The following is a 27,569-nucleotide window of genomic DNA, read 5'->3' on the forward strand; positions in this document are numbered from 1 at the left end:
AAAATGATAAAGTTGGGGAAAAAAAAGACAACCCCCCCAAGCCCACCTACATTTTCGTCTGCAAGTTATCAGCAGCCATTTCCATTTTGTTTGCTTTTGTGGAGTAGGTATGTGTGCGAGCTGGTAATGAAGAACAGAAGCTTAGCAAGGCGCAGCCCCGGACCCAGGTGGGCCCGTTTTCAGTTGTGCAGCTACACTCCCTGTTACTGAATGTGACTCCTTTCCCACTCAGCCTGACCTCACGTGGACCCTGGAACTTGGTGATTTACCAGCTGCTCTAGAGAACATCAGAGGGGGAAGAACCTGCTTCCTCAATGGGTGCTAACTGCCTGAAAGAATAAACAGACTTTGAAGGGAACCACTTATCCTTTTCAAAGGAGTTCTTTGAGCTTCCTAAGAAATGAACCTTCTTCTTTCTTCCATAACAAGCCCCTGCAGGAACCGTGAATTATTTTCCAACATGAGCTCAGCAGACCTTCTCACGGCTTGCCTGGGAGACAAGGTCTCTGGGAGCAGTTGAGCAGCAGGTCCTGTCGCCCAAGGAATCAGGGGAAGCTTCGGAAGAGAACCCAGTCCTTGTAAGGACTTAGTCCAAAAGTGGCTTGGGCTCACTGCCAGCGAAGTGTGCGTGTGAATGTTCAGCCTGGCCCAAAGGATACCTGTGAGAAATGAGGCTACTTTGAAAATTCTCAGTGCCAAACTCCTCTTGGCAGCACCTCAGGGAGATTCAAGCTTTGAACAGGTTTAAAGTGGTTGCAAAACCAGGGCTATAAGATGAAAAACTCCATTAAGGCCAAGAATAGAGACAAGAAATTGTGTGTTTGTGAAAGGAATGTGTAGTTCTTACAAAAGAAAAGGAGAGGAAGAGTAAGGAAGAAAAGAGAGGTGGTTTGTAAAAGACCTTGAAAAACTAACTGTGATGATAGGCTGAAGTTTATCCCTGGAGCTTTACTTCTGTATTGCTAATTCTCAGCTAATGTGGATATTAAGAAGCAGAAAGAGACACGGAATAGAAAACATAGTATAAATCAAAGATAAAACATGAGGGAGTTTAGGAGCTTATCTGGTGATTTGTTGAATTTTACAGGATGTTGTCCTGTCAGATGATTTATTGTCGCTGTAGTACAAGACCAGTAATACTGGGAAGGGAATGGAGCTTAGACATCAGGGGGGTTGTTTGCTCCTGAGATAGGGAAATTCTGTCAGGGCTAGTCCTAGGAAGACTCCTCTTGAGAGAGAAGCTGAGATGCTGAGTTCACATCCTCAACCTGTCAAGTGAACACTGTGGAGTTTTAGGTACAGTGACACAGGGTTACACAGTTTGAAGGTTGTGTCACTAGACATCTCTTCTGCTTCTCAATATGCCCTGTTACGACAGAACTTATGAAAGAAGGGAGTAATAAATGACAATAGCTAACATTTACTGAGAGTGTACTATGTACCATGCACTGTTCTAACCTCTTTACATATATTAATCCTCACAGTAACCTATGAAGAAAGTGAAGCACAGAAAGGTTAAATAATTTCCCAAAGAAAACGTGGGGCCAGGATTTGAACACAGACAGTCTGACTTAGGAGTCTGTTCTCTGAAGCACTGAGCTTGAATACTCATGGAATCTTCTAGAAGGCCATATAACCCATGTAACTGGCCCTGAGCCGTGTCCAGGCCCAGGTGTCCCGAATAGCATCACCATAGTCAGTTCATCTGAAATGGCTATAATTTCTAAGAAATCATTTTAATACACTTTTAAAATGAAATACATATAGTTATAATATTATCTAATTATGTTGCAGAAATTTTGGATAATAGTATAAAAGAAAAAAATACCCATAGTCCTACTCTACCTCACAGCCAGTCTTATTTTGGTATTTCCTTATAGTTATTTTATGCCTCTATATGGTATAAATACAGTTTTGTATCCAACATTAAACGTTTTTTTTTTTTCCATGTTTTTATGAAGCCTTCATAACTGTGAATTTTAAATTGGTGGTATTTTGATTTCTTCTGGGATTTTTAATTGGAAGCATTTTGAGTTTTCTAATAATTGTTAGATGTAGACATCTAATCTTAGTTTTCTTCTTTCAAAAAGAGACATTTTGTGCTAGATCTAGGCTATAAAAAAATCACGCCACAGCCAAAATTAATCTTTAAACTATCTTTCCTTGTGTTTCTGTTAACAGGGATCTACCGAACAGAAAAAGATAAAGGCACTTTGTATGAGCTCACGTTCAAAGGGGACCATAAACATGAATTCAAACGACTTGTCTTATTTCGACCGTTTGGCCCTATCATGAAAGTCAAAAAAGAAAAACTCAACATGGCCAACACACTTATCAACGTTATTGTGCCACTGGCAAAAAGGGTGGACAAGTTCCGGCAGTTCATGCAGAATTTCAGGTTTGTTTGTTTGCACATGTTTATCTTTCCTCACCTTGGTGTGTGTTAGAACGCTGATATCATATCCCGTCATCTCCTTCATTTCCCCACCAAGTACAAAGGCCCCTTTCTCTTCTTGTTCACCTAAAGATTATCATTTTTTATTTGCCTTTCCCTAAAGCAATTAGAAAAGTTCTGGATAAAGCATATTTACTTATAAAAATTGGGAAGGACTGGTTTTTAATCAGGGTCTACAAAGATGTCCTAATTCCTCTTAGTGGTCAGTTCTGTCTGCAGTTTAGGCTGTAGATTTGGTGCAGCAGGAGCCATGCTATTGCATCAACAGAGCGGCCCCTCTCCCCAACTCTCAAAGATGAGCAACATTCTAAGTCTTTAGGAACAGGGAGGAGATGGCTTCATCTCCTGCTCCAGCAGCCGCCAGATTGAATCAGAACCCATTCTGTGTTCTAATTTGTATCTCCTCAGAGGTTGTACCTAGAATTATGCTGAGAAATTTCCTAGCACTCATTTTTGTAAGCTACTCAAGAAGGAAAGACTAAATGAGATTTTATCTTCAGATGCAGCCAAGTTTTTACATGTGTATCTTTAAGCTCTTTATGGTGAAATACTGGATTTTATGGCTATTATGGCTAATAGTCACATTTTGCTGAGGTTAGCAGCTAACATTGTTAGGCAGCTTGTTTTAAAGATGGAAAGTCGTGTCTATCTAACATGTCTCAGAAGATCGAACTGATTTGTAATCTTTTTATAATTAAATTCACATTATTAAAATCCAGGAATTCTCCATAAAGGGTGTGGTTGATACCTCTAAAAAATTGAACACCCTCTATTTTTTTTTTAAACATGCGAAGGGTAACCCTTTTCTAATTAAATTGTAAGGTCATGATCAAATAGTCTTAGAAGAAATTTGAGGTCATCTGGAGTAATCCCCTTTAATTCAGAATCCCTCTATAGCATCCCTGATATATGGTCCTCTATTAGGCAATGGGTATTGCCAGGTGTTACCGGCACAAGGTAGACTCTTTTCTTGTTGAATAGCTCTAGTTAGAAAGCTCTTTATAATTTGGACTTGAAGTCTGCCTCCTATAATTACTGTAAGTGGCTCTAGTTTTCGCTTCTGGAAAAATACTGATGAAATCCATTTCCTCTTAAACATCATAGCCTTTCAAGTATTTGAAGAAAGATATCATAACTCCCCTTGTCCTTTCTTTTCTGGGCTCAGCAACTCTCATTTTCCCAAATTTTTTTTCCTTAGAACTTTCTTGATTAGCCAGTGTTGTCTTTTAGCCATGATGTAATCCAGAATAAGGATGGGCAAATACATTTATCTGTTCCCAGCTTGTGGAATTCCCTTCATGAACGACACTGAACTGTTAGCATTGTCCCTCTGGCTCTGGTACTGAAGTGAGTGTCCACGTAGCTCTGGTATCTTCTGGTTTTCCTTCTGGGTTTCTGTGCTTTCTTTCTCTGTCCTCTCTTTGAAATAGTAGAGTGTCAGGGCGGGATTTACATCCTGAGAACTAGTGAACCCATGGTTGGCACTGGGTGTTAAGTCAACTCATTATGCCCAGAGGCTGGATGTGCCCATTTCTAGGACCAGTTTTGTAGCAAGTTCCTTTGGGTGGGGAGCTGCCTCTAGGGTGGAAGATCAAGGACCCTGAGATTTGATTCAACACATAGACCTGTCTTTGAACCCTTTAGTTTTGAAGAAACAGTGCTTACGCTAAAGGAATAGTCTCCTCAGTTATAGGACTCAGGCTTCCTGGAATGACTGGGTTTTCTTGGCTATATGACCAGCTGTCTTAGCATCCTGGGGTTGCCAGTAATTGACAATAGGAACAGAACTAGAAGGGAAGTATTGTTGAGGAAAGTGGAAATAGAATCTTACAAGTGTCCAAAATTTGAAATGGTGAAATTAAATGTAATTCTAGTCTATGTTGAAAAGACAAAAATCCCAGGGCATTTTTTTCTTGACTTGTACTATTCAGATGTCTGTTGTTGCATATAGGTAGAAGAGAATGGAAGTGGGGGGAAAGCTGCTACTTGGGTAGGATATTATGAGGGCTACCCAGGTGCTATGGATAAGAAGACAATTCAAGATTGTCCCGGCCTGCGGGACAATCAACGGAGGCTCTGATACCTGTAAGGGAGGAATGGTATGGGACAAGAGACACGAAGAATGACAGCAAGACAGGTTTCTGATCAAGCTGCAAAATTTTATTGAAGAGGCAGGGTATATATGCCCTGGAGGGAGAGGGGGTGGCTAATAAGGACAGGTAGCGGTCTGGGATTGGTGATTGCTGTTGCTAGGGTGGATGGCCAATGGGTGGCCACTGTTTAGGTGCAAACTAGCTACTGCTTAGGCGGGAACTACTGTTACTTCCTTGAAGAAGGCTAATTATAGCTTAGGCTGTTCTTGCATCAGCCCTGGCGGCCATGCTGCATATTACCGGTATTGCTGAAGGTGAATATTATATATGCTACCTTAATTGTCCCCAACATCTCCTCCCTTTGTTTTTCAAAAGGATGGAGGAAGAATGCTGATTGAGCATTCCTTTGGCATTAACCTGCTGGGGGAAATAGAGGCCTCATTCCCCAAGTTGTTTGTGGCTCTGTTTTTCTGGGGAGGGGATGTTTTGCAGAGCAAACCCCTATGCTAATGAGGCATACTTCTCAAGGAGCTCAAAACGGCCTTTGATTGTTTTGGCCCTCCTTTGCAGTGCTTTGCCTCGCACCCAGCGGTACCAATCATAGCATAAGCTAGAAGCATACTTTTGAGTTATATGCTGCTCCCGTAGGAGGGGGATTCTTACCCGTCAGGGTTGGTAGCATTCAAGCAGTCTGGATTTACGCCTTGGTCAGCGAGGTGGAGCCAGTGATAATGCACTTGAATAGGTTTGCCTAGGGCAGAATCAATTTGGTCTTTAACTAGCTGTATAATTCTCCTTATGGCCCAAGGAGCAAAAGATATTATAAGGATTAGGGTTATCAAGGGGCCTAATACAGGGAGGAGGTAAGGGAGGATTCCATTGAACCCCCAGGAGGGGCCTCCTTGGGCTTCCCGCTCACGTTTGCGGCTTGCAGTTTCTTCTCTAAGCTTGGTCATGGAATCTTTAACTATTCCAGAATAATCAGTGTAAAAGCAACATTCCTCGCCTAATGCTGCACAAAGCCCTCCTTGCTTAAGGAGAAGCAGATCTAAGCCTCTCCTGTTTTGGAGAACAACCTCCGATAAAGATGTAAGGGATTTTTCAAGATGGGTGATGGAGGTTTCAATGCGGGCCAAATCTTCATCTATAGCAGCTCTTAGGTAGGAGAAGCCTTGGTGTTGGAGGATGATAGAGGTGGTTCCGGTGCCTAGGCCAGCAATACCTAAAAGAGAGGCAATAGTGACAGCCGTGATAATTTCTCTTTTGTTTCTTAGCATGGTTGGAGATTGCTCGTCCCAGTGTTGATAAAGGTCTTTTTCTTCATGGAAGAGGACACGGGGTAGCACAGCCACCAAGAGGCACATTTCCTTAGTTTCAGTGAGGGCTTTTGCTGATACGCAAGGAGTAAGCCCCGTGGAAGAGCACAGCCATTTTGCCCCTGTAGGGGGAATATAGAATTTACCTTGCGATGGAAAGGACGACTGTGCACAGACCTTTTTTAAGGAGGGGGAAACACTACCAATACAATGCCCAGAATGGATAACGGATTGCATGGTGAGGCCGATTTTTGTTGTATTCCATGGACATTGGGGAGGATTGTCTTCGTCAGAAATATTAAATGAGGTATTAAGGGCTACAGCATCATAAAAAGGGGGATTAATAGAGAAACATAGCCAGCAACTGCGAGTAAGGTTAGGCTGGGAGGAGTTTAGAGAGTATTGAGTATTGACCAAAGTGAGTTATAGATTTGAAAGAGCTTGAGGGTGACAATGTTGGGTTGGTAGTGGAGGAATAACTGGCAGTTTTGCGAGGAGGAGATGTTGGGGATGGGGGAGCGAGCACTACATTTGGCCCAATGGCGAATGGTTTTTGCTGTGCTGCTTCTTTTTTTATTAAAATAAGACTTCCTGGGTCGACCCTGTCTCTATAGATTCTGAAGCCCCAGGTTCGACCGGTTAACCAGGAAGGATCAGTGGGGAGTTGCATGGTAAGATTAAGGTGAGTGCAGGTACCTGTAGGTGGAAGGTGGGAACTGTCGTCCGTGCTGAAATAAACGGGCTCATCATGGGGTTTGCAGTTCCAGGGGGCCCAGCGTAGGGTAAGATAGTGATCAACGCTAGACGGCTTCCAACCAGTAGCTAGTGTTTCGCAGCCCCAATAGGCACAATAATATTGATTGGGGGTATTGCAATATGGTTTTCCAGGGTTGGAGGCTGGGCACATATAATATTGGTGTTCATTACTGCCAACGGGGGGGTTGGGAAATAGATTAGAGGCGTTGATGAGAAAAGAAGGTTGCCCTGCGGTGGTATTGGTTTGCACAATTTTGGAATCTTCCCACCACGTTAGGGTCCATTTCCAAGGTTGGTGGGGGTTGCCTTTGTGATCGAAAATGCCATGCGATACACAAGGTAAGAGGAGGTATAAAGCGGCGATTTTGAATGGCAGTAAGATTAACATGATTGTATTGATAAAGGCTTATTAAGCCCTTTAGTTAAGGGAAGGAGGTCAGCAGGGTAATGCACCCCACAATGCACAGGTATGTTATAGCAAGTAAGGCCTTTTCAAATAGATTCCAATCCTTTGGGGCAATAGTAGCTAACCCGGCCACAAATAGCAAGGCCAGAGAGCCAATTAGTAAGAGCTAATAGTTCATGTGGCCTTAGCGATGGGGCAAACCTGTAAGTTGGGCCTTTGTTGGTTGCTGGCTGCACGTAGGTTGGGCGTGTTCTGGGCAGGCTGCAGCGGGCGTTCTTCTCTGAGGGAGGGCTGGGTCGAGCGGCGGCGGGGGCGGGCCCCTGGTGCCGACGCAGACAGGGGCAGCTACGGCAGGAGTTGTGAGGTCGCTGGAGTGTTGATGCGCTGGAGGAGAAAAGAAAGAGATTTTTCTCAGGGAGAGGCTTCTTCCCTGGAGAGGTTATTATCAAGGGGGGGTTTGGGAGTTTGAGGGGTTTGTTTTGGCAGTGGTGAATTGACATGTTTAATTAGTCTTTCTGGGAGCCAGCGAGGGCCTTCTTTCTCTTGATCATATATGCAAGCAGAGCCTCGTCCCCAAATAATAACGGGGTCAGGCCCGTTCCACTTCGATGTCAAGGGGTCACGCCACATAACAGTGGCTTGTTGCGTTTGTGTTTTGGGATGCCAGTGTCTATCAGCTGCAGATTGTCCATTAATATCTAGGGTTAAGAAGTTAAGGACAAAAAGGGCATGGTGTAGAAGGTCTCGGGGACGTTGCTTTGTGAGGTTGAGAGTGCTATTAGCTAGACGGCACAGGGCATTTTTTAGGGTGCGATGTGCTCGCTCTACTATTCCCTGTCCTTGGGGATTATAAGGTATTCCCGTAATGTGCTTAATTTGCAATTGCTGACAGAATGTTTGAAAGTTTTTTCCAGTATACCCAGGTCCATTATCTGTTTTAATGGTTCTAGGCTGGCCTAAACAGTGAAGCAATGTAGCAAATGAGAGATGACATGCTTTGAAGCTTCCCCTGATTGCAAACTAGCTAGCATGAATCCACTGTACGTATCAATACAGACATGTATATATTTAAGTTGTCCAAAACTAGCGAGATGGGTGACATCCATTTGCCAGATTTCGTTTGGGATGAGCCCTTTTGGGTTAACTCCCATATGGGGGACTGGCAGGTGAGTTACGCAGTTTTTGCAGGCTTTAACAACTTCTCTTGCCTGCTCCCTTGTAATGTTAAATTTCAGGCGGAGAGTGTTTGCATTTAAATGGTGTTGGGCATGGGCTTGAGAGGCCAGGGTTAGAGAATCGCAAAAATTGGAACATATTAGCTGGGTGGCAGCGTCTGCTTCCTTCCGCTAGAGGGCCTGGCAGGTTCTGATGGGCACGGAGGTGTCCTATGAAGAAAGGGAGCTGTCGTTTGAGAATTAATTTTTGTAGCTTTGAGAATAAGGGGACTGCATTGGTGGACGGTTTGATAAATGGAGTTGTTTCTAATAGCGGTATGGACTGAGCTATATATGCACTATCAGTGTATAAATTAAAAGGTTGGTTTTGAAGGTGGGAAAAAACCTGCAGGACTGCATAGAACTCGACAAGTTGAGCTGAGGTATAGGGAGAGCGCACGGAAAATACTTGACCCTGGATGACATATGCTGCGGTCCCATTTGCTGAACCATCAGTAAAGACTAAGGTAGCAGAGTCTATGGGTTTTGCTTTAGTGACCTTTGGGAAAGTGAATTGATGGATTTTAGCGAACTGGATTAATGGGTCGTTTGGGTAATGATTATCAATATTGCCTAGGAATGAAGAGCATGCGATAGCCCATTCATCGCTGGTTTGGAAAAGCCAATGGATTTGATCTTGGGTGTATGGGACAATAAGGGAATCGGGATCCTTTCCAAACAGTTGGCGGCTAGTTTGCCGGCCTTTAATTATGAGGGCAGCTATAAGAGCAACGTATGGCGAGAGCACTTTTGTTGGAGTAGCTGGGAGATGAACCCAGAGTAGTGGGTGGCGTCGCCCGTTTGGTTGTTTTAAATTGGATTGCCAGAATACGCCTGTAGGCGTGTGAACTGTATTAAGAATTATAAAAATTAAAGGCTGGTGGTAGTTTATTTGAAAGCAAGTTTGATTTTGGATAGCTTGATTTATGATGGTAAGCGCTTGCATTGCCTCTGGAGTTATGCTTCGGGGAGAGGAGGGACTTGCGTCTCCTTTCAAAATATTAAAGAGTGGTAGGAGAGTTTCAGTGGGTAGTTTTAGGTAGGGGCGAAGCCATTGAATGTCTCCTAAGAGTTTTTGGAAGTCATTCAACGTTAGCAAATGGGAGGTTCGCAATTGAATGCGGGGTGTTAAAACTTGTTGGTGCCAAAGTTCGAACCCTAGATAAGAAAAAGGGTCTGAGGTTTGTACCTTGTCGGGGGCTATTTGAAGACGTTTTGCTGTTAAATTTTTAAGGTCTTGAAAGCAAAAATGTAATTTATCTACATCCTCACCTGCTAATAGGACATCATCCATGTAATGAAGAATGTAGATTTGTGGCCATAGCTGTCTGATAGGGTTAATGGCCTCAGCGACAAATTTTTGGCACAAGGTTGGACTATTGGCCATGCCCTGTGGTAAGACTTTCCATTGAAACTGGGGCATAGGGTCCTGCAAATTGATTTGAGGGATGCTAAAGGCAAAATATTGCCTGTCTTCTGGGTGAAGAGGTATGGAGAAAAAACAATCCTTTAAATCTATAACTATTTTGTAAAAGTTGATAGGGATAGCAACTGGTGGAGGGAGACCGGGTTGCAGCGCCCCCATGGGTACCATGGCTTTGTTTACGGCGCGCAAGTCTTGTAGCAGTCTCCATTTACCTGATTTTTTTCTTATAACAAAAATAGGAGTGTTCCAAGGGGACTGAGTAGGTTCAATATGTCCGGCATTAAGCTGTTCCTGTACTAACTTTATAGCCGCTAGGGTTTTTTCCTGAGTTAGGGGCCATTGATCAACCCACACTAGTTCTACGGATTTCCAAGAGATTTTCTCAGCATGGGGTACAGGGATGTCAATGGTCGTCAGGCTAAATTTTGGGAGAGCCCGAGTCCTGTTCTAGCTATATTAGGTGTTATAGAGATGGGCTGTCTTATTCCTTGATTAACCTTGCCTAGGCCTTTTCCAGGGAGAAAGTTCATTTTGAGCATCTGAGCAGTAACTGTATCACTAGGGCTGCACATAAAAACTTTCATTTGAGTTAGGATATCTCTACCCCAGAGATTAATGGGGAGATGGGGGATAATATATGGTATAACTGTACCAGCGTTCCCTTCCTCATCCTCCCATTTTAGGGCTTGTGAACTTTGTAGAGGATTTGTGGTTTCTCCTATTCCCTGTAGTTGGGTGGCAGCGGCCGTGAGGGGCCATGATTTTGGCCAGTGGTTTGAGGATATAACTGTGGAATCGGCCCCTGTGTCTAAGATTCCTTCAAATAGCTTGCCGTTAAGTTTTAGTTTTAAGGTGGGCCGATTATGGGATATTGGTTATGCCCAAAAAATGTCGGAGGATCCAGGGCCCTCTGTGGGGCGCTGGGTTTTTTTGAAGTTTGAGTTAATGTGTTGAAGGGGGAGGATTACAAGCTGTGCTATTCGGGTGCCGGGAGGAATAGAGACAATGTTGCTTGAGGTGGCTGTGATTATTTTTATTTCACCCTTAAAATCATTATTCAGCACACCTGGGGTGATTTGAATCCCATGAAGGGCGGTACTGGCTCTTCCTAAGATGAGGCCAAAGGTATTTGGGGGCAGTGGTCCATAAACTCCCGTTGGTATGAGGAGAGGACTATTTTCTGGGGTTAATATTGATTCGGAGGTGGTACAGAGGTCCATCCCTGCGCTTCCTGCTATTGCTCTCCATAAATCTGCGACACGGCAGCATGGTTTATGGTGGGGAGAGCTGGTATTGTGACTGAGGATGGTTGAACGAACCGTACTGCCCCTGGGTTCATTCTGGTTGGGGCCTGGGGCCGGCCCCATTGGGAGTTTCCCTGGGGCTTAGGCTTAAGGGGTTGGCCATTAATGTCTGCGTTAGAGTGGCATTCAGATGCCCAATGGAACCCCTTTCTACAGCGGGGACAAATAGAGGGTGGCAATGGGGGTTTTTTAAAAATGGGTGAAAAGGTACTGGTTCTTGGCACGGTGCAATTTTTTGAAAAATGGCCAGGTTGCTTACAGTTATAGCATGTTGGAGGCTTAGTTTGTGCTGCAAAGTTTTGAAGGGCCGCGCCAATGGCTATTCCAAGAGTTTGAGTGGGCCCGATGCCAGAACAGAGTTTTATGTAATTATTAAGATTGGTATTGCGAAAGGGGTGGATTGCTGCCGGGCAGGCAGCGTTGGCATTTTCATAGGCCAGGTGTTTAATGAAATCACTCTCGCTTTCGCTGGCCCCAAACAGACGCTCAGCCATGTTTTGTAGGCGGCTGAGGAAATCGGTATATGGTTCATCGGGTCCCTGTCTTAATTTAGCGAGAGAGGCAGTGGCCGCACCCTTTTGTGGAAGTTTCTTCCATGCTGTAAGCGCGGCCGTTTGTATTTGTGCTAGGAGGCCTGGGGGGAATTGAGCTTGTTTGTCATTTTGATGGTAGGGGCTTTGACCTAAAAATTTGTTTAATGTCCATTTTTTAGAGGTGGCTTTACGGGCATTTCAGGTGGCATACTTTTTACAGTGCTCTTCATAATCGGATTTCCATAACAGGAAATCGCCGCCGGACAAGGCAGCTCTGGCTAATTGGGACCAATCGTTAGGAGTGAGTTCCTTTTCACTGAGGCTTTCTAATAAGGTGAGCGTGAAGGGGGCGGTAGCGCCATAATCATTCACTGCCTTTTTTAATTTTTCTAAATATTTTAAACTGAGTTTTTTATATTTAGCTGTTGAGGTAGTGCTAGCTTCCTCTTGCTCCTCTTCATCAGAACTGGGGGGGTTTGATTGTTCCTCTTCCTCGCTTTCGCTACTAGAAGTGCCATTTTGGGAGCTGGCGGCGCCATTTTGGGAGCTCTGACTGCGTGTGACTGGAAAGGCATAAGGGTGAGTATTCTCTGGGAGAGTAAGGGCTGCAACGCTTTGAGTCGCTGCCCGAAGATCAGCAAGCAAATTGGCAGCTCGCAGCCGTTCCTGATTAAAGGTTTCTTTAAAATTATCGGCGTGTAGCCGGAGATTTTCTGTGGCCTCTTCTAGCGCATTGGACTGAGGCAGGGACGTAACTGGATAAAATTGAGAACGTGGTTGAGGATTTGGCTCTGAAAGACCAGGTGCATAAGGAGGTGGCCGAAACGGAGGAAGGGAATGATCCTCCACAGAAAGTAAGTTTTCAGCTTTTGTTTCAACTTTACACTGATTGGCTAGCGGACAAACCTGACTGATAGGGGTGTTTGGTCTACTTTCGTTTGGGCCCTCATTTAGAGGTTTTTCAGGCATGTCAATAATTACTGAGTTGGCTTCTGAGGCGGGGCGAGAGTGCTCTCTTAACGCTTCTTACCCTTTTCTACAGAGCTTTTGAATATCAGGGGCCAGAGAATGGACTTTTAGGATTTCATTAATTAGATTCCAGTAAGTGAAAGCAGTGACCGGGACCTTTTCAGGACCGAAGGTTCGGTAGTAGTCTTTTAAGCAATCACCGACCCTTTGCCAGCATTGCTGGTCTATGGTACCTTCCTGGGGGAACCAAGGACAGGTTTTTAGTAGAAAATTGAAGAAGTGTGTGAGATCCTTTTTCTTAACTCTAGTTCCTCGTGCCTTGAGTGATTCTTTGACCTGACTAACATATATTTCGTGTTGGGAAGTTACTTGTCCCATGATGGGGGTGGGGGCTTACCTTTTGTTGTCTTCTTTCTTTTCTTTTCTTTTTTCCTTCTTTCGCCGACACTGATCAACTGCTGAACGATCTGTCTCGCGAGCGAGTTACTTCGCGGCGATCCCGGGTGCGGTGAGTGTGAGAGGCCTCTCTCCTTGAGTGCGGCGTTCCGTCCCTCACAAGGCTGGAGCCCCACGTTGGGCGCCAGTTGTCCCGGCCTGCGGGACGATCAACGGAGGCTCTGATACTTATAAGGGAGGAATGGTATGGGACAAGAGACACGAAGAATGACAGCAAGACAGGTTTCTGATCAAGCTGCAAAATTTTATTGAAGAGGCAGGGTATATATGCCCTGGAGGGAGAGGGGGTGGCTAATAAGGACAGGTAGCGGTCTGGGATTGGTGATTGCTGTTGCTGGGGTGGATGGCCAATGGGTGGCCACTGTTCAGGCGCGAACTAGCTACTGCTTAGGCGGGAACTACTGTTACTTCCTTGAAGAAGGCTAATTATAGCTTAAGCTGTTCTTGCATCAGCCCTGGCGGCCATGTTGCATATTACCGGTATCGCTGAAGGTGAATATTATATATGCTACCTTAATTGTCCCCAACAAAGATGCAGCATCTGCCTTAATGGAAGGTAGAATCTAAAAGGGGGAAAGGTGCTACAGCAAAGTTACATGTATATATACATGGGGCATTGTGGGACACAGCGAGAAGCTTCCCAGTGCAGATAATACTTGAGCAAAAGGCTGAATGGGGTTTATTTTGTAGTAAAAGAGTTTCTGAGTGTGTTGAGATCTCCAGAAAAAAAATGGGATGCAGCAGAATATTCAAACCTGAGGGTATTTAACTTGAAGAACTAAGGTAGCATTTCAAATCAGTTAGCAAAAATGAACTATTCAAAATGCATAGTATTAGGGCAACTAACTGATACTAGCAGGAAAAATTTAATACTTATTTCACAACAAAAACTAAAGTAAATTCTGTGTCGTTAAATATTTAAGTGTAATGAATACCACCATAAAATTATTGGGATAATATATAAGGGAATATATAAGGGATATAAGAGATAAATATTTAATATTTATTAAATATTTGATGTTGTGTTTATGAAGTCTTTTCTGTCCCAAGATTGGAAACTTAGTTGTGGTTGACTCTGAAGATAACACTATGAGTGATTTTTATTTTCTTCTTTTGGATTCTCTCAATTTTTATATAGTTACCATGTGTTTTATACTTTGTTTAAAAATTCAATGAAAGATTTTTGGGGGCTTTTATAATTTAAACCTGACTTTTTGTTTTGTAAAAATGCTATGTGATCATTATAAGATATTTAAGCAATATAAAACAGTACAAGAAATAACTTATTTAAAAATCACTGTAGATCTAACCTCTCACAGTTAACCATTTTTAATATTAGGTGAACACCATTCCAGGCATCTTTCTTTGTGTATATGCAGACAGTAGAATAGATTGATAGCTAGGAATAATTTAATAAAACATGAGATATACCATGCATTCTATTTTTAATTAAAGAATTAAGTTTTATCTTACTTAAATTTTAGAAGAGAATTTGAAGTATAATGTGAGGAATTCCTGGATTTTTAGAAAATATTTCTTCAGTGTAGAAAATAGTAGTCCTAAAGAACTCTCTAAAGTTAAAACATGATTTTGTAAAAGAAAGAGGTTGGAATGATTATTATGTATTTCTTACTATATATTTTAGTCTTAGAATTGACTGAACAACTATAAGAAGAAGAGGAAATTAGCATAATTATACTTTCTTTCTCATATTCCTGTCTTCCAATTTTTGTTAGCTCTGTATTATTTTTACCTTGTCAGGATTTACATCATTTACATTCTGCTTTGCAGCTAGTTATTATAGTTTTAGTTCTATAGTTAAGTGAACTTAGTGCATCCTTCAGCAGTCCTCTTACGTGGTGTCTCCATTCCTGAGTTCTTGGTTGCCTGGATTTCACGGTCAAGAAATTTTTTCAAGAAGGGTCATGAGTGTTGTGTTCCCTGAATTCTTGTAGCCTTGAGAATAGAATGTCTATGTATGATCTTTAAGGTATAAGGACAGTTTGGCTGGGCCTAAAATTCATAGGACTTTCTTTGTTTCTTCAGGACTTTTTTCTGGCATTTAGTGATACTGCAAAGTGTTAGAACAACTTTATTCCATCTCTTCTGAGGAGGAATTCCTTTCACCCGAATGCCTGGAGAAGGCCTTCTGTAGTCTTGTATCTTAATCAGGACATGTCTCATGTCTATTGTTCTCTAGCAGTTTTTCCTGGAATGCAGTTTTCTTTTCCGTTTTGTGGATTCTGTTCTTCTTTCGTTGCAGAAAGATTTTCTGGTATTCTATTTCTGAATACTTCTCCTGCTTCATTTATTGGGCTTTCTGCTCTAGGGACATAGGTGTATTGTTTCATAGGTCTCCTTCTACTAGCTTCTCTCTATCTTTTCATGCCTTAGTCTTTTATCTGCTTTCACTTAAGCCTTTCCTCTGTCAGTAATTTTTTTTCACATGTATCTATTCTGTGCCTTGCTATTTATAACTTATTACATATGTAATACTATTGTTTTGGCTTTCAGTTTATTTTTGTGAGCACACAATATGCTTTTAATCTTATTTTGTTGTTTTTTCATTTCCTCTTTGAACTTTTTAAAAATTTGAATTCACAGATTTTTTTTAAGCAAGTGTGAAACATTTGCACAAAATTTTCTTCTATTTGAGTTTATTCTCTTTTGGACTTGGTTTTTCATTTGCTTTATGAACACCATTCCTTCCTTATCTCTTTTTCTTTTTTTCTTTAATTTTGGTGTTATTCTTGGTATGTTGTTGTTTCTTTTCATCTTATTTCTGCACAACATGCAGAGGGATATGCAGACTTTCCGTTTGTTCTGGCAGAGTAGGGGTGAATTCTCCTTGGCTACCTCCTTAACTTGATTGAGAACTGCTTGTGCCCCACCCTAGCTATATTTTGAGGTATGGTGTTCACTTTTTGGTAGTCTGACAGAATGGCTGGAGGAGAGAAGGAGCTCAGCTGGGCCTATTTTCAGCCTCTGTTGGAGGTTTGCATTTGTTGAGGCTCTTCTGAGCCTATGTGTGAGTTGTGCAAGACTCACTCTACCTGGTTGTGGGTGAATCCTTTTCCTGAGGGGCACATGTATTTGGCATCAGAATGGACCCTCAGTTAAGGGCTGAGGCCTTGAACATCAGAGAGCCTGAACTCCAGTTGTTCGCTTCTCTTATCTCACTCACCTGTCTTCAGCAGCTCTTTCCACTCCTGTGAGTCAAAAAAAGAAAAATGGTTCTATGAGGCAGTGGCGATAGGGGGTGGTGTAGGGGCAAGAGATACATTTAAGACACGTCCTCGAGGGGGCTGACATAGTATACTAAATAAACAGTGATCTTTTTTCCTTTGGTTCTACCAAATCCACCTTTTTTGCAGGGATTCTTTCACACTGCAGATAGAATAGTTCTGCCCTCCTTCTCTACTCTCTTCACAGTGTGAAGAGACTGAAATATTCTGTGGTGGCTCTTCCTTCTCCCTGCGCTGAAATGCTGGGGTGGGAGACTGGGGCTCCTGTGGGCTCCCACAGCTGTTCCCCTGGGCCGCCTTCTCAGCACTGCAGTCTGCTGCTTATTTGTTCCTCACTCTCCAGCTCTACTTCTGGAGGCAGCTGCTGGAGCTGGGAGCCTCATGAGGCTAAAATGGAGTCCTCTGTTTCTTTCCTTTTGACTTCTGCTTTGTGAGCTTTATGGCAGCAGATTGTGTCCATTTCATTGGTCGTTTATTGATGGCAAGATTTTTGCTGATTTTCACTTTTATTATTTGAGGGAAATCTATTTAAAACATGCTCCTTCCAATGCATCTCCTACAAATGCATTTACAATGTAGTTTGCTCAGACACCAATTGGCTGAGGAAACTTTTCCAAGTCACTTCAAATATCTGGGCTGTAGTATCTTCATCTATAAAGTGAAAGTATTGGTCCAGATGGGTCCCCTTGTAGCTGTGACACTGGTATTACAGGTAGTTATGTTTTTATCCTTCATCTCCAGTTTGCTCTTTATTCACCCAGAAAGGACTCAAAGGGTAGAGGCAGAGAATATGTCCTGCTGGACAGAAGGAATATATGTGGAACCTGGAATTCCCAAGAGAGCACAGGCCCAGTCCCAAGATACAAAGTGGCTCCCGGGTCTGCAGAGAAGGACTCACCCAGGGTGATGGCAGTGCATGGGTGCAGTACGCAAGGAGCCAGAGACCAAGCTGTCATGCTTCAGGAATGTGCCTGGGGAGGGCCTGGTGACAAAATTGATTGCAGGGTGCATGGAACACATGGGCTAAGAAAGTTCTTATTGTGATTATTTCATTCTCATTCTCATTATAATCATCTCCACTAATCATAAGAAGTATTTATGTTAAAATACAAATTTAATAAAACCACTTTTGGACAGGTGAATGAATAAGGACTCAGTAACAATAAGGGAAGAGGGATAGGTTTCCCAGGGAGTTGGGAATCAGGGAAACAATCCCAACTGATGAAAACAGCCAGGTCCAGACAAGGAGAAAAGGGAAGATTCAAGGCTAGAGTTTGAATGTTTGTTGTCACGTGAGATAAGCTTTTTCCTAGCAGTAGATCCAAAGGGCCTTTATATAAAAGGCAGTGGACACCAAATGGATGCTATTCCTAGGATTAAAAAAAACAAACAAAAAAAACACCCAAAAACAAAAAACCACGAGGCTAAGCTTTCAGTATTCTCCTCTCCCTAAGGAGGGATAAGAACCCCACTGTCCCCCTTGGTTTTGTCGTAAAGCTGCCCGTGGCCTGTGCCCTCCCTGAGTGCGTTTTTGTTCACGGAAACCAGAGGGCTTTTTACTGTAGCGAGTTCTTTCTCCTTGTCTGTTGTCGTCCTGGTTCATTTGTGGGAGCCTCACAGGCTCCGTGTGCTGGCGCCTGTGCTGCGAACGCCCCACGTGCCGCCCTTGGGTGAGAGGTGAGGGTGGACTTCACCCAACGGCGCCACTGCCCCCGGCGGGAATGAGGGAGCCTGCTTCTGTCTGGGGCCTTGGGGCACCAGGAGAGTTTAGTTCCTGTTTTCATCTGTTTCCCCTCTGCCCAGTAGTGTGTTAGTTTAAACCTACTTGCTCCTTTTTTTTGTTTTCTTTTATTTTAAATCACCTCATTTTGCCTTTGAAACTGTTCTCACATTTACTTTTTAACTACCTAGTTTCCCTAAACTTCTGGTTACAGGTTTTAAGCTCATCTATTATTTCATTGTGTAGTTGGTTAGTAATAGCAGGAAGAACCTCAAATTACGAAGCTGTAGGTTTTCTTTGGGTCTTTATCTTTGAGCCTCCTCCCTGAAAAAAAAAAAATGAAAATTTTTATGAAATGATTCACCATGACTTTTTTTATCTTTCTCAGTTCATTCCATCTTTGCTTGATTTTTGTTTTGACTACATCCAGCTGGACTGAGAACCCGCTCTCATGTTGCTATGCTCCTTCTCAGAGATAGCAGGTTACTTTTGGTTTAATATTCTCCTTTTCTCCTGACTCATTCATTCCTGACAAGGCATTATGCTATTTTAATGCAGAATCAGGGAAATCATTTATTTGGATTTTCTTCAACACCATTTAGATAGTTCTGGGCATTTCTGGATTTTTTTTTCCCTAATAATGACCGAATTATCTCCGAAATTGAAATGAACCTTGAATGTTATGGCTAGACTAGTATAAAATGGGGGGAGGTGGGGTAACAGAAAGGCCTCCAACTATCAAATGTATATTTGTGGTAGAGAGAGATCCCTGGTGTTCTTTGGGTTTCTCATAAGGAAAATGCATTTTCCACAGTACTGTCCTTCCACCTTGCCCAAGCCCTTCTACCTCTCTCATGGGCCATTTCTCTATTTGTACATCAAAGAGTGTTGTACCAAAGAGTTTTGTGGTTAATATATTTGAGAAACAGTAATCTGCACCATTCACCTTATTTGGATAAAGGTTTCTTCTTTTGGACCCAGTAGTAGTTGTTTCTTACTTCATTTGTAGTAAGAAACAGGTTATGTAGACACATCTATGCGAGAGAAGAAAATGGTCAAATGGAAAACGCCCTCATTTTCTGTTCTGAACTGGGCAGCCGGGAAAGTAGGTCCCCAATTTCTTGGTTGTGAGTCAGAATTCACTATCATTCTTAACACTGATCAGACACCCCCCACCCCCCAATAATGGAACAGAGGAATTAGGGTTGTATTCATCTTCGTGGGGGTGAAGGAAAGAATAAGGCCCCTGATCATTCTCTGTTCCCTATCAGGTAGTACCTGTTTCTCATTTCCAATCCCCTCGTGACTGAGCAGTTTACTTGCTGTCATCCTAGCAGTCCTTAAGGCACATTTTGGGGATTGATAGGCTATTATGTATCATTTCATTTGCATGGGGACACTACTTAAAACCTGATTGGGTTTTCTTCTCATACTGGATAATTTGAGAGAAAACTGCCTTAGAAAACAATAGCGATGTGAGTGCCTGGCATCTGTGCCTTGTCTTGGCCACGAAAGCCCTGTCTCCGATCCTCTCTACCTGTGTGGAGCCTGTGAGAAACACTGTTCCTAAAAAGAAACAAACGCTCACCCAATTGTGGAGAAGAAAAGAATTTACTCATGGTCTTGCAAGAACGGGTTCCCAACCAAATGTGGGGGTTGGCACGCAGAACAATAGATTCAGCAGTATTTATTCCCTAAACCTAACCGCAAGTTCCTCCCCTGTTTCTCCATTGGCTGGATACTCCAGAGGTTACATTCTATTGGACAAGCCTAACTAGCCCGCCCAAATTTGAAACATGCAGCCTGCCCAAGTTGGAAACATTTGAAATAGGTTTTCCCTGGCAGATTTGCAACATTAGGAACCCTTGGAACAAATCTCCACCCCTAACTATAATGGGTATGCCCAGGCCTCTTTAGAGCCAGTCTGGGCTAGTTTGGTAACAAGTTATGAGGCTATTTTGAGAACCTCTATTCTGAGGCTCCACCCTGCAAGGATAGTAGATAGTGGGCGGATAAGCAGGGGGACTGACTGTGGATAGTGGGCGGATAAGCAGGGGGACTGACTTGGCTAGTGGGCAGATAAGCAGGGGGACTGACTGTGGCTTACAGTTTGTCTTTTTAACCTTCTACCAATTCCTTAACTGCCCCACCCTGCTAGGCACACCTGTCCTGTGTGAAAGCTAAACTTAATCTCATTCTCACAAGCCTACTTACCTGTCGAGGCTCAGCTTAGGTGCGCCCTCCTCCTCCACACTCCCCACCCCCGCATCACCCATTAGAAATGAACCACTCTCTCCTCTGCATGCCTTTAGTTCATTACACCTCTGTTACTACAGTTACTCCATCCCACCCTATGTTATAGCTGTTCAAGTGTCTATTCCCTCCAGTGGACTATTCCCCTTAAGTCCCTGAGGCGGGTGGGATGATTGCTCGTTTCAGTTTGTCTCTGATTGAAGGGTTTCCTGGGATGCAGTACTTTCAGGGCTAACATAGGGAGAGTGTCAGGCCATCGTGGATGGTTGGTCCCTCTACAAGAGACCATACACGATTATTCTATGTAAATCTCATTCCAGTGAGAATAACGCATTGCCCAACAAAGGTGCTTAATACATGTTTGTTATTGAAACCCTGTTTTCTTAGGCTACTTAACCTGAGGTACAAAAACAGGGATTGCTAATTTTCATAAACGAATTTTCTCTGCTTTCATTCTCTCACCAGCTATGGCAAGGTCTCCAAACTCCTAAACCCCTCCCAGACTTTTCAGGTATCTCCAGGGATATCTTGTGTGTGCTCAAACACCGTGGGCATCAGCTCCATGAAGATAAGTCTCTGCTTCTGACAATGCCAAAGTTGTGGGCACTCACTAATGCCACTGGGGCTGCTGCCGATGCTGCCGAACCCCCCGTGACACCCCACTGTGCCACATGCTGTCACATGAATGCCCTAAAAGTGCTGGCCTAAACCCCTGACACTCCTTATAACTTATTTTCTGTAAAGAAAGCTTTTCGGTTGTTCTTGCAACTCTGTCTCTCCTTAAGATTCACAAGTGAGTTCATAGGAGCTGCCTGGAGAAGAGGACAAACCCTAGCGGTGTGCATGGTTTTCATAATCACTCCTCCCCACTGATGAATAAGGTGTTCTTGCTGAACCTGATTCTTAGGGCAGTGGTTCTGGGTGGGGGCCAATTTGGCCTCCTTCTCCTGGGACATTTGGCAATGTCTGGAGACATTTTCAGTTGCCACAACTTGGGGGGGTTGTGCTACTGGCATCCAGTGGGTAGAGGTCAGGGATGCTGCTAAACATCCTACAATGCACAGGGCAGCCCCCACAACAAGGAATCATCCAGTACAAAATGTCAGTGGTGCCGAGGTTGAGAAGCCCTATTTTAGGATGAGTTCTCTCCCTAACCATCCAGCCTCTCCTCTAAACAGACCCATCAGTCCACCAGACCTGTCCTGGCACATCTGAGTCCCATCATAAACTCGAGTTGAACAGTCCCTCCTCACAGCCATTTGAATTTATAGTTTTGTTGTGGCTTCTTTCACCCTCCCCTTGGTCATACAAACGCTCAGCTTGGTGGTGGGGTCCTAGCCAGCAAAACCCATGCTGTCGAATTTCCTAAGTCCATCCTCCATCACCCTGAGGTGCCTTGGGATAGATGAATTCCAGGCCAGCCCTTAGGAAACCTGGACCGCATGCTACCCTGGACTCCATAGCTTGGCCAGGTCACTTGGACTCATCTCATCTATGCACCAAGGGCAGGTATGCTGCTCACTTAACCTCTCTCCACGTGCCCTTGTACAGATTAGTGACAGAGCTCAAAGACCAGGAAGTGCTTTTGAACTGTTTGGAAATAGAAAATAGGTGTGTGACTGTGATATATGTTTTCTGACTGAAAAATATATCTTAATTAGTCTCTGTACTCTGTGGTACAATGACCTGGGGGAGAAGGAACTGTTTATTTTCCAAAAAAGAAACACTCCTAAAACTGCAAGGTCTTTGTGAAATAGAAATAGAATTTTCAGGCTTCCCAGTTGTTTTACCTGGACCATGCGGTGGGTTGGCTTAAACAATGGGGGTTTATTGGCTCACGGTTTTAAGGCAAGGAGGAGTCCAAATCAAGTCATCATCGAGGCAATGCTTTCTTCCCGGAGCCTGGCATTCTGGGGCTGGATCACCGGGCTCCTCTGTCACATGACAGCCTCTCCTGGCCTCTCCCTCCTCTTCTGAGCTCTGTTGATGCTCAGCTTCTGTTGCTTCCTCTGTGGCTTTCTCTGTATCAATCTGAATTTCATTCTGCTTTTAAAGGACTCCAGTAATAGGATTTAAGACCTATCCTGATTGAGTTGGGCCACACCTTAACTGAAGTAACCTCATCAAAAGGTCTTAATTACAATGGGCTCACACCCACAGGAACGGATTAACTTTAAGAACATGTTTTTCTGGGGTGCATAGCTCCAAACCACCATACAAGTTAGGGGGAAGGAATGACCAAGTGGGATTGTGGAGCTAAAGCAAAGCAACTGTGTGAAAATGAAGAGCCTTCCCCAAAAGGCTTCTTAAGAAGTAGGAGTTCCCTGAGATTTGTTTCCAAAGTTTTGCATAAAACACTACCATGATATTTATAGAGATATGTTATCAGGGCATGTAAGCCAACTCAGAGAATCCAGGCAGCATGTTTCCAGGTATAAATAATTAATAGCACAAGGCTAGGAGTCTTCATACTCAATGAATACAATTTTCCTCCCTTCTCATCTGTTTTCCTTTACTTTTTTTTTTTTATAGGCTTGATGTTTTAGAGAAGTTTTAGGTTTACAGAAAAATTTTGCAAAAGTACAGAGAATCGCCATATGCCCCTCTCTAGTGCACAGTCTTCTCTATTAACATCTTGCATTAGTGCAGTACCTTTGTTACATATTGATGAATCAATATTGATACATTGTTACAAGGATTCACTCCTTGTGTTGTACAGTTCTAAGGGTTTTGACAAATGCTTGATGTCATGTTTCCACCATGACAGTATCATACAGGATAGTTTCACTGCTCTAAAAAATGCCCTGTGTTCCACTTATTTTCCTTTACTTTTTAACCATTTGCCCCCATAGCACAAACAACACACTTGCATGCACAATTACTCACATACACACTCTCACACTCTTCTGTCTGGGGATAGAGTCTAGTGGGAATTATATTTAAAAATAACTTCAAACAGGCAGAGATGGTCTTTTCATGCACTCTGTTCGGACACTCATACAGCGTTTATTTACTGCATTGTAGATAGTTGTAGTTATGCACAGCAGATGGGGAGTTTCTCAAAGACAAGAAATGTCTTACTCATTTTTAAGGATCTCCTGGTAGAGTATCTGGTACAAATATGTTGCCAACAAATGTCTGTTGAATGACTGAAGGAAGAAATAAATGAATAAACAATGGATGCTTGGAGGTGGACCTCAGAACAAATTCTGCTTTGCCTTTTTGAAAAGCTTCACCTAATGAATGAAAAGTGAAGACCCAATCCATCTTTGTTTTATTTCTTGGAAACAGGAAGTGCTTTGAATAGATTTAAAAATACTAGAGAGGGATACAACAAAGATGTTACTAGAAAAAAATGAGAATGCTTTTCATTCAGGCTCAGTGGGTGACCCTCTCCTGATTCTGAGATGGATTTTTTCCAACTGCACACACTATTTTAAAACAGTTTCTCTGGTACTTGGCTCTGTATGTGTGCTTTTATTCTCTCCTGGCAAAGGAAGTTAAAGCATTATTTGGCAAGTTTGCAAAAGGGGTCTTTTATGTAGAGAGAATTTTGTTGTTGGTAGGTAATGACTCAGTTGGCAGGAACTGCAGCTGTTAGTGAGCTCTCGATTTGAAGCACATCATCACACCCCGGGCCTCCATTCCCTGTCCCAAGCCTTTCTTCCCAGAAAAGAAACTGAGAATTCCCAGGACAGAGCCTGGGAACAGGGTGAGCCCTGCACGCCCCTTGCCAGGGTCAGTGTAACCTTCCCAGATATTTCTTCTGCCTGGAATTATCTTCTTCCTCCTCTCCCCTTTTCTAAACCCTGTCCATCCTTCCAGGCCCCAACCGTACTGCCCACAGGGATTGCCATGCTTTCTGAATTCCCTGTGCTTATGCCCCTCTCTACTACACACAGTCTTCTCTATTAGTAACATCTTGGTCACAAGGTGTCTGATTGTTTTATTTGAGCTCATTTTATTTCTCAAGTGTTTTGAGGGCAGGAACCATATCTTCTATTTCCTTTGGATTTTTTTCAGCAACCTCAGCAACACAGTTGCTCCTTGTGTTTTTTTCTTTAACTTTTTATTGTGTAACATATTTACAACCCCAGTTTTCCCATTTTAACTGCTTTTAATTGTACAATTCAGTGGTATTAATTACATTCACTATCACTGCCATCCATTAACCAAAATTTTCGATCATCCCAAACAGAAACTCTGTGCCCATTATGCAAAATTGCTCATTCCTCCCCAACCCCTCCCTGGCCTCTGGTAACCTGTAATCTACTTCTGGTCTCTATGAATTTACTTATTCTAGTTATTACATATGAATCACTCCCTTTTGATGTCATTATAAAAAGCATTGAAGAAATTAGGCTCTGCAGTTACAGCTCAGGGATTACCAGAAAGCTGTGCTATGGATTGTTGTTTGGGGGGTTAAGGAAAGAAGCTAACACAGACATTAAAGGAACAAAATGGAAAGGCATGAAAAATATCAAAATATCACAAAGTATCATTCATTAACTTGCTTCCAGAAAACTCTCCTCAAAATTATATATATATACACACACATACACATAAACATATATTTATACATATATACATTTACGTACACTGTTATGGATTGAAGCATGCCCCCCCCATAAAGACATGTTCAAGCGCTAACCCTGTCGTAGATACGTATTCTTTGTTAACAGGATCTTAGAAGATATTATTAAAGTTGAGGCCAAACTTAATCAGGCTGGGCCTTAATCTTATATGACTGGAGCCCTTTTAAGCAGGGGAAATTTGGACACAGTAGAAGACAGATGGAGAGAGAGATGGCCATGTGATGAACACAGAAATCAAATTATGGATTGCCAGCAAGCCACCACCAGAATGCTACAGACTTCGAAAACGCACGATCCTGCCAGTGCCTTGATTTTGAACCTCTAGCCTCCAAAACTGAGAGACAATAAATTCCCACTGTTTGAGCCAACGAGTCTGTGGTACTTAGTTATAGCAGCTTGGCAAACTGAGACACACACACATATGAAGTATATAAATATAATATACACATAGGTGTAAATATATGCATACATGCAAATGAATAACATATTCATCAAGTTCCACTCAGTAAACCCGCAACAGAGGATTTTCACCAAATTAGCTAAGTGTTTCCCTTGAGAGAACAGGAAGGATATGGGCAAACAACAAGTAAGCTTTGGCGGAGAGAGTGGATCTAGGCGGAGCTAGAGCCCAAGGCCCAGCCTTGAGGATGAGTGAGCGAAATGGTTGCTTTGTAGGGACACTGGAGCATGAGGTGCAAAGTGTCCGGGGCAGTCAGCTTCAGAGAGGAGAAATGGGGATGTAGTGACGGTAACTGCATCTGCTTCACTTTTTTCCTTGCTATGTGAAGGGTGAAGCACAGTTATGGTGATTCTTTCTTTGTAATTCCCTCAGATGGTCATAGCCCTGGATGGTACCAGGGCTTCTAGGGTGCAGAACACAAGAATGACTTATAACCACTGCTCATTCCGTCTTTAAGACTTTCTGTGTTTGGCACACAAAAGAAAAGAGACTCATAGACCAGGAGTCTAGTCTTACCCTCTCTGGACTTCAGCTTTCTCATCTGTAAAATGGAAGTGATGTCTTCCCTCCTTTACGGGCTGCTTCTAACAAAGAAGGGAAGGGCTCAGTGCCCCTCCCATGACACCGCACAGCCCCGGGGGGCTAGAACCGTGGAGATTGGACCTGTGGCCCCCTTTATCTGAGTTTTGATTTACCAGCTCTGCACGTTTAAGTTTCAGTGATTTACTGGTAAGATAAATACAAATACAGACAATTGTGACACCCGACCAGAGATGTCTCAGAGCCCCAGCTCTGCTGTCTCCCCTCTGTGCACTGAGTTTATTTCAAGGCCCTTTTGCACTTTATGAAAAAGTTACTTGTTTGGCCTTGCCAGCTAATGGAAAACAGGAATCAGACATACATGTTTTTTGTTTTCTAGGGAGATGTGTATCCAACAGGACGGGAGAATTCATCTCACTGTTGTTTACTTTGGGAAAGAACAAATGAATGAGGTCAAAGGAATACTTGAAAACACTTCTAAGTGAGTATGCTGTGGAACCGTAATGAGGAGTCATGGTAACCTGGCTCAAAAGTACACATCCAAGGCTGACATTTCTGCTTAGTTGTCTGTTCCTTAGCACTGTGGGTGACCTGGGAGATGGATTGGTTGCTGGCTGCGTGTGTTGGGCGGATGGGTGGGGGTTCTTCCCCCTCCTTCCCTGGGAGACCACCCTGCCTGACACTGGTCCTCATTGTGCAGGGGTGATGACTTTGACAGTCGAGACAAACTGCCCTGAGCAGCCAGGGAGGGCAGCGCTGGCTTCTTTGGGCTTCTGCATGACTGGATATAATCACTCTTAGCACCACAGGTTTTGGCACTTGCCATCGCAGAGTGGGAATTGGGGAGAACACAGCTGTGTAATGAGTTCCATCTCAGTCATAGCTAGTAAAGCTGAGAATGATATCTGTGTTGGGATATTAACAACTTAGCAAATGGTCTCATCCTTTTGCCTTTCATTCATTATGCATTTTGAGAGATTATGGGGAAGCCAGAAGTGATAGCTGGGGCCGGATCCTTGATTAAACGTACTCCACTGAGCAGAAAATATTTAACTGCAACTTTAGACCTAGGGTTGTATATTTACACCTTGTTGAACAGATGCATGGGAAGTAAATGTATCCCAAAACAGCGTATTTGGATTTTTTTCCTATCTCCCCCCAAAACAAAAGCAAAAACCTTATGGTGCTTTCTGTCAGTGAGGAAGCCATAGTGGTATGGCCACGGTCCCCCCAGGTTTACCAGTGAGATTTGCAGGGCTCCAATTGAATAATCAGATGGATATTTCTTTCCTTCATAAGTGAAGCTTTGAGTAGATCATATAGTTTAAATATAAACAGGGCCCTCTATTTTGAGTTTCTAGTAAATGCTAGTTGGATGATAGTTGAAAGGACAGATTTCAAAATTGAGTGTACTTTTTCACATTTATTCTCATGATTCGTTACTAATTTCACATTAATGCGTACAAGATCAGAATGCTAATTATAATTATTCAAACATTCTAAAGCAAAGGTCAGCAAACTACAGCCTGCTGTTGAAATTTTGCCCACTACCTGTCTTTGTAAATAAATCTCATTGGAACACAGCCACACTCATTTGTTTACAGATTGTTTATGGTTGCTTTTGTTGCTACAACTGCAGGGTTGGGTAGTTGCAACTGAGCCTCTATGATTCGCAACAGTCAACTATTTACTATCTGGCCTTCTACAGGACAAGTTTGCCAATTCCTGTCCTAAAGCAATTAGGAATTAACAGTTTAAAACTAGCAGCAACCTAAAGCTATGGCCCTTGTTTAAGAGAGATCAAAGGAAGTGACATAAAAATCCTTCC

At 43.0% G+C, this 27,569-nt stretch overlaps 1 protein-coding gene across 11 annotated transcripts in view; it reads left to right on the plus strand.

Annotated features, from left to right (window-relative positions):
* Positions 1-27,569, plus strand: part of CSGALNACT1 (chondroitin sulfate N-acetylgalactosaminyltransferase 1) — a 369,285-nt gene that overhangs the window by 314,650 nt on the left and 27,066 nt on the right. For all 11 annotated transcript variants that reach the window (XM_037812685.1, XM_037812686.1, XM_037812683.1 and 8 more), the window contains 2 exons: positions 2,182-2,398; positions 26,121-26,222. In XM_037812685.1, the coding sequence (XP_037668613.1) occupies positions 2,182-2,398; positions 26,121-26,222 (319 nt within the window). The remainder of the gene's footprint in view (positions 1-2,181; positions 2,399-26,120; positions 26,223-27,569) is intronic.

This window comes from Choloepus didactylus, chromosome 20, assembly GCF_015220235.1.
Source record: "Choloepus didactylus isolate mChoDid1 chromosome 20, mChoDid1.pri, whole genome shotgun sequence".
Lineage (NCBI taxonomy): Eukaryota > Metazoa > Chordata > Mammalia > Pilosa > Megalonychidae > Choloepus > Choloepus didactylus.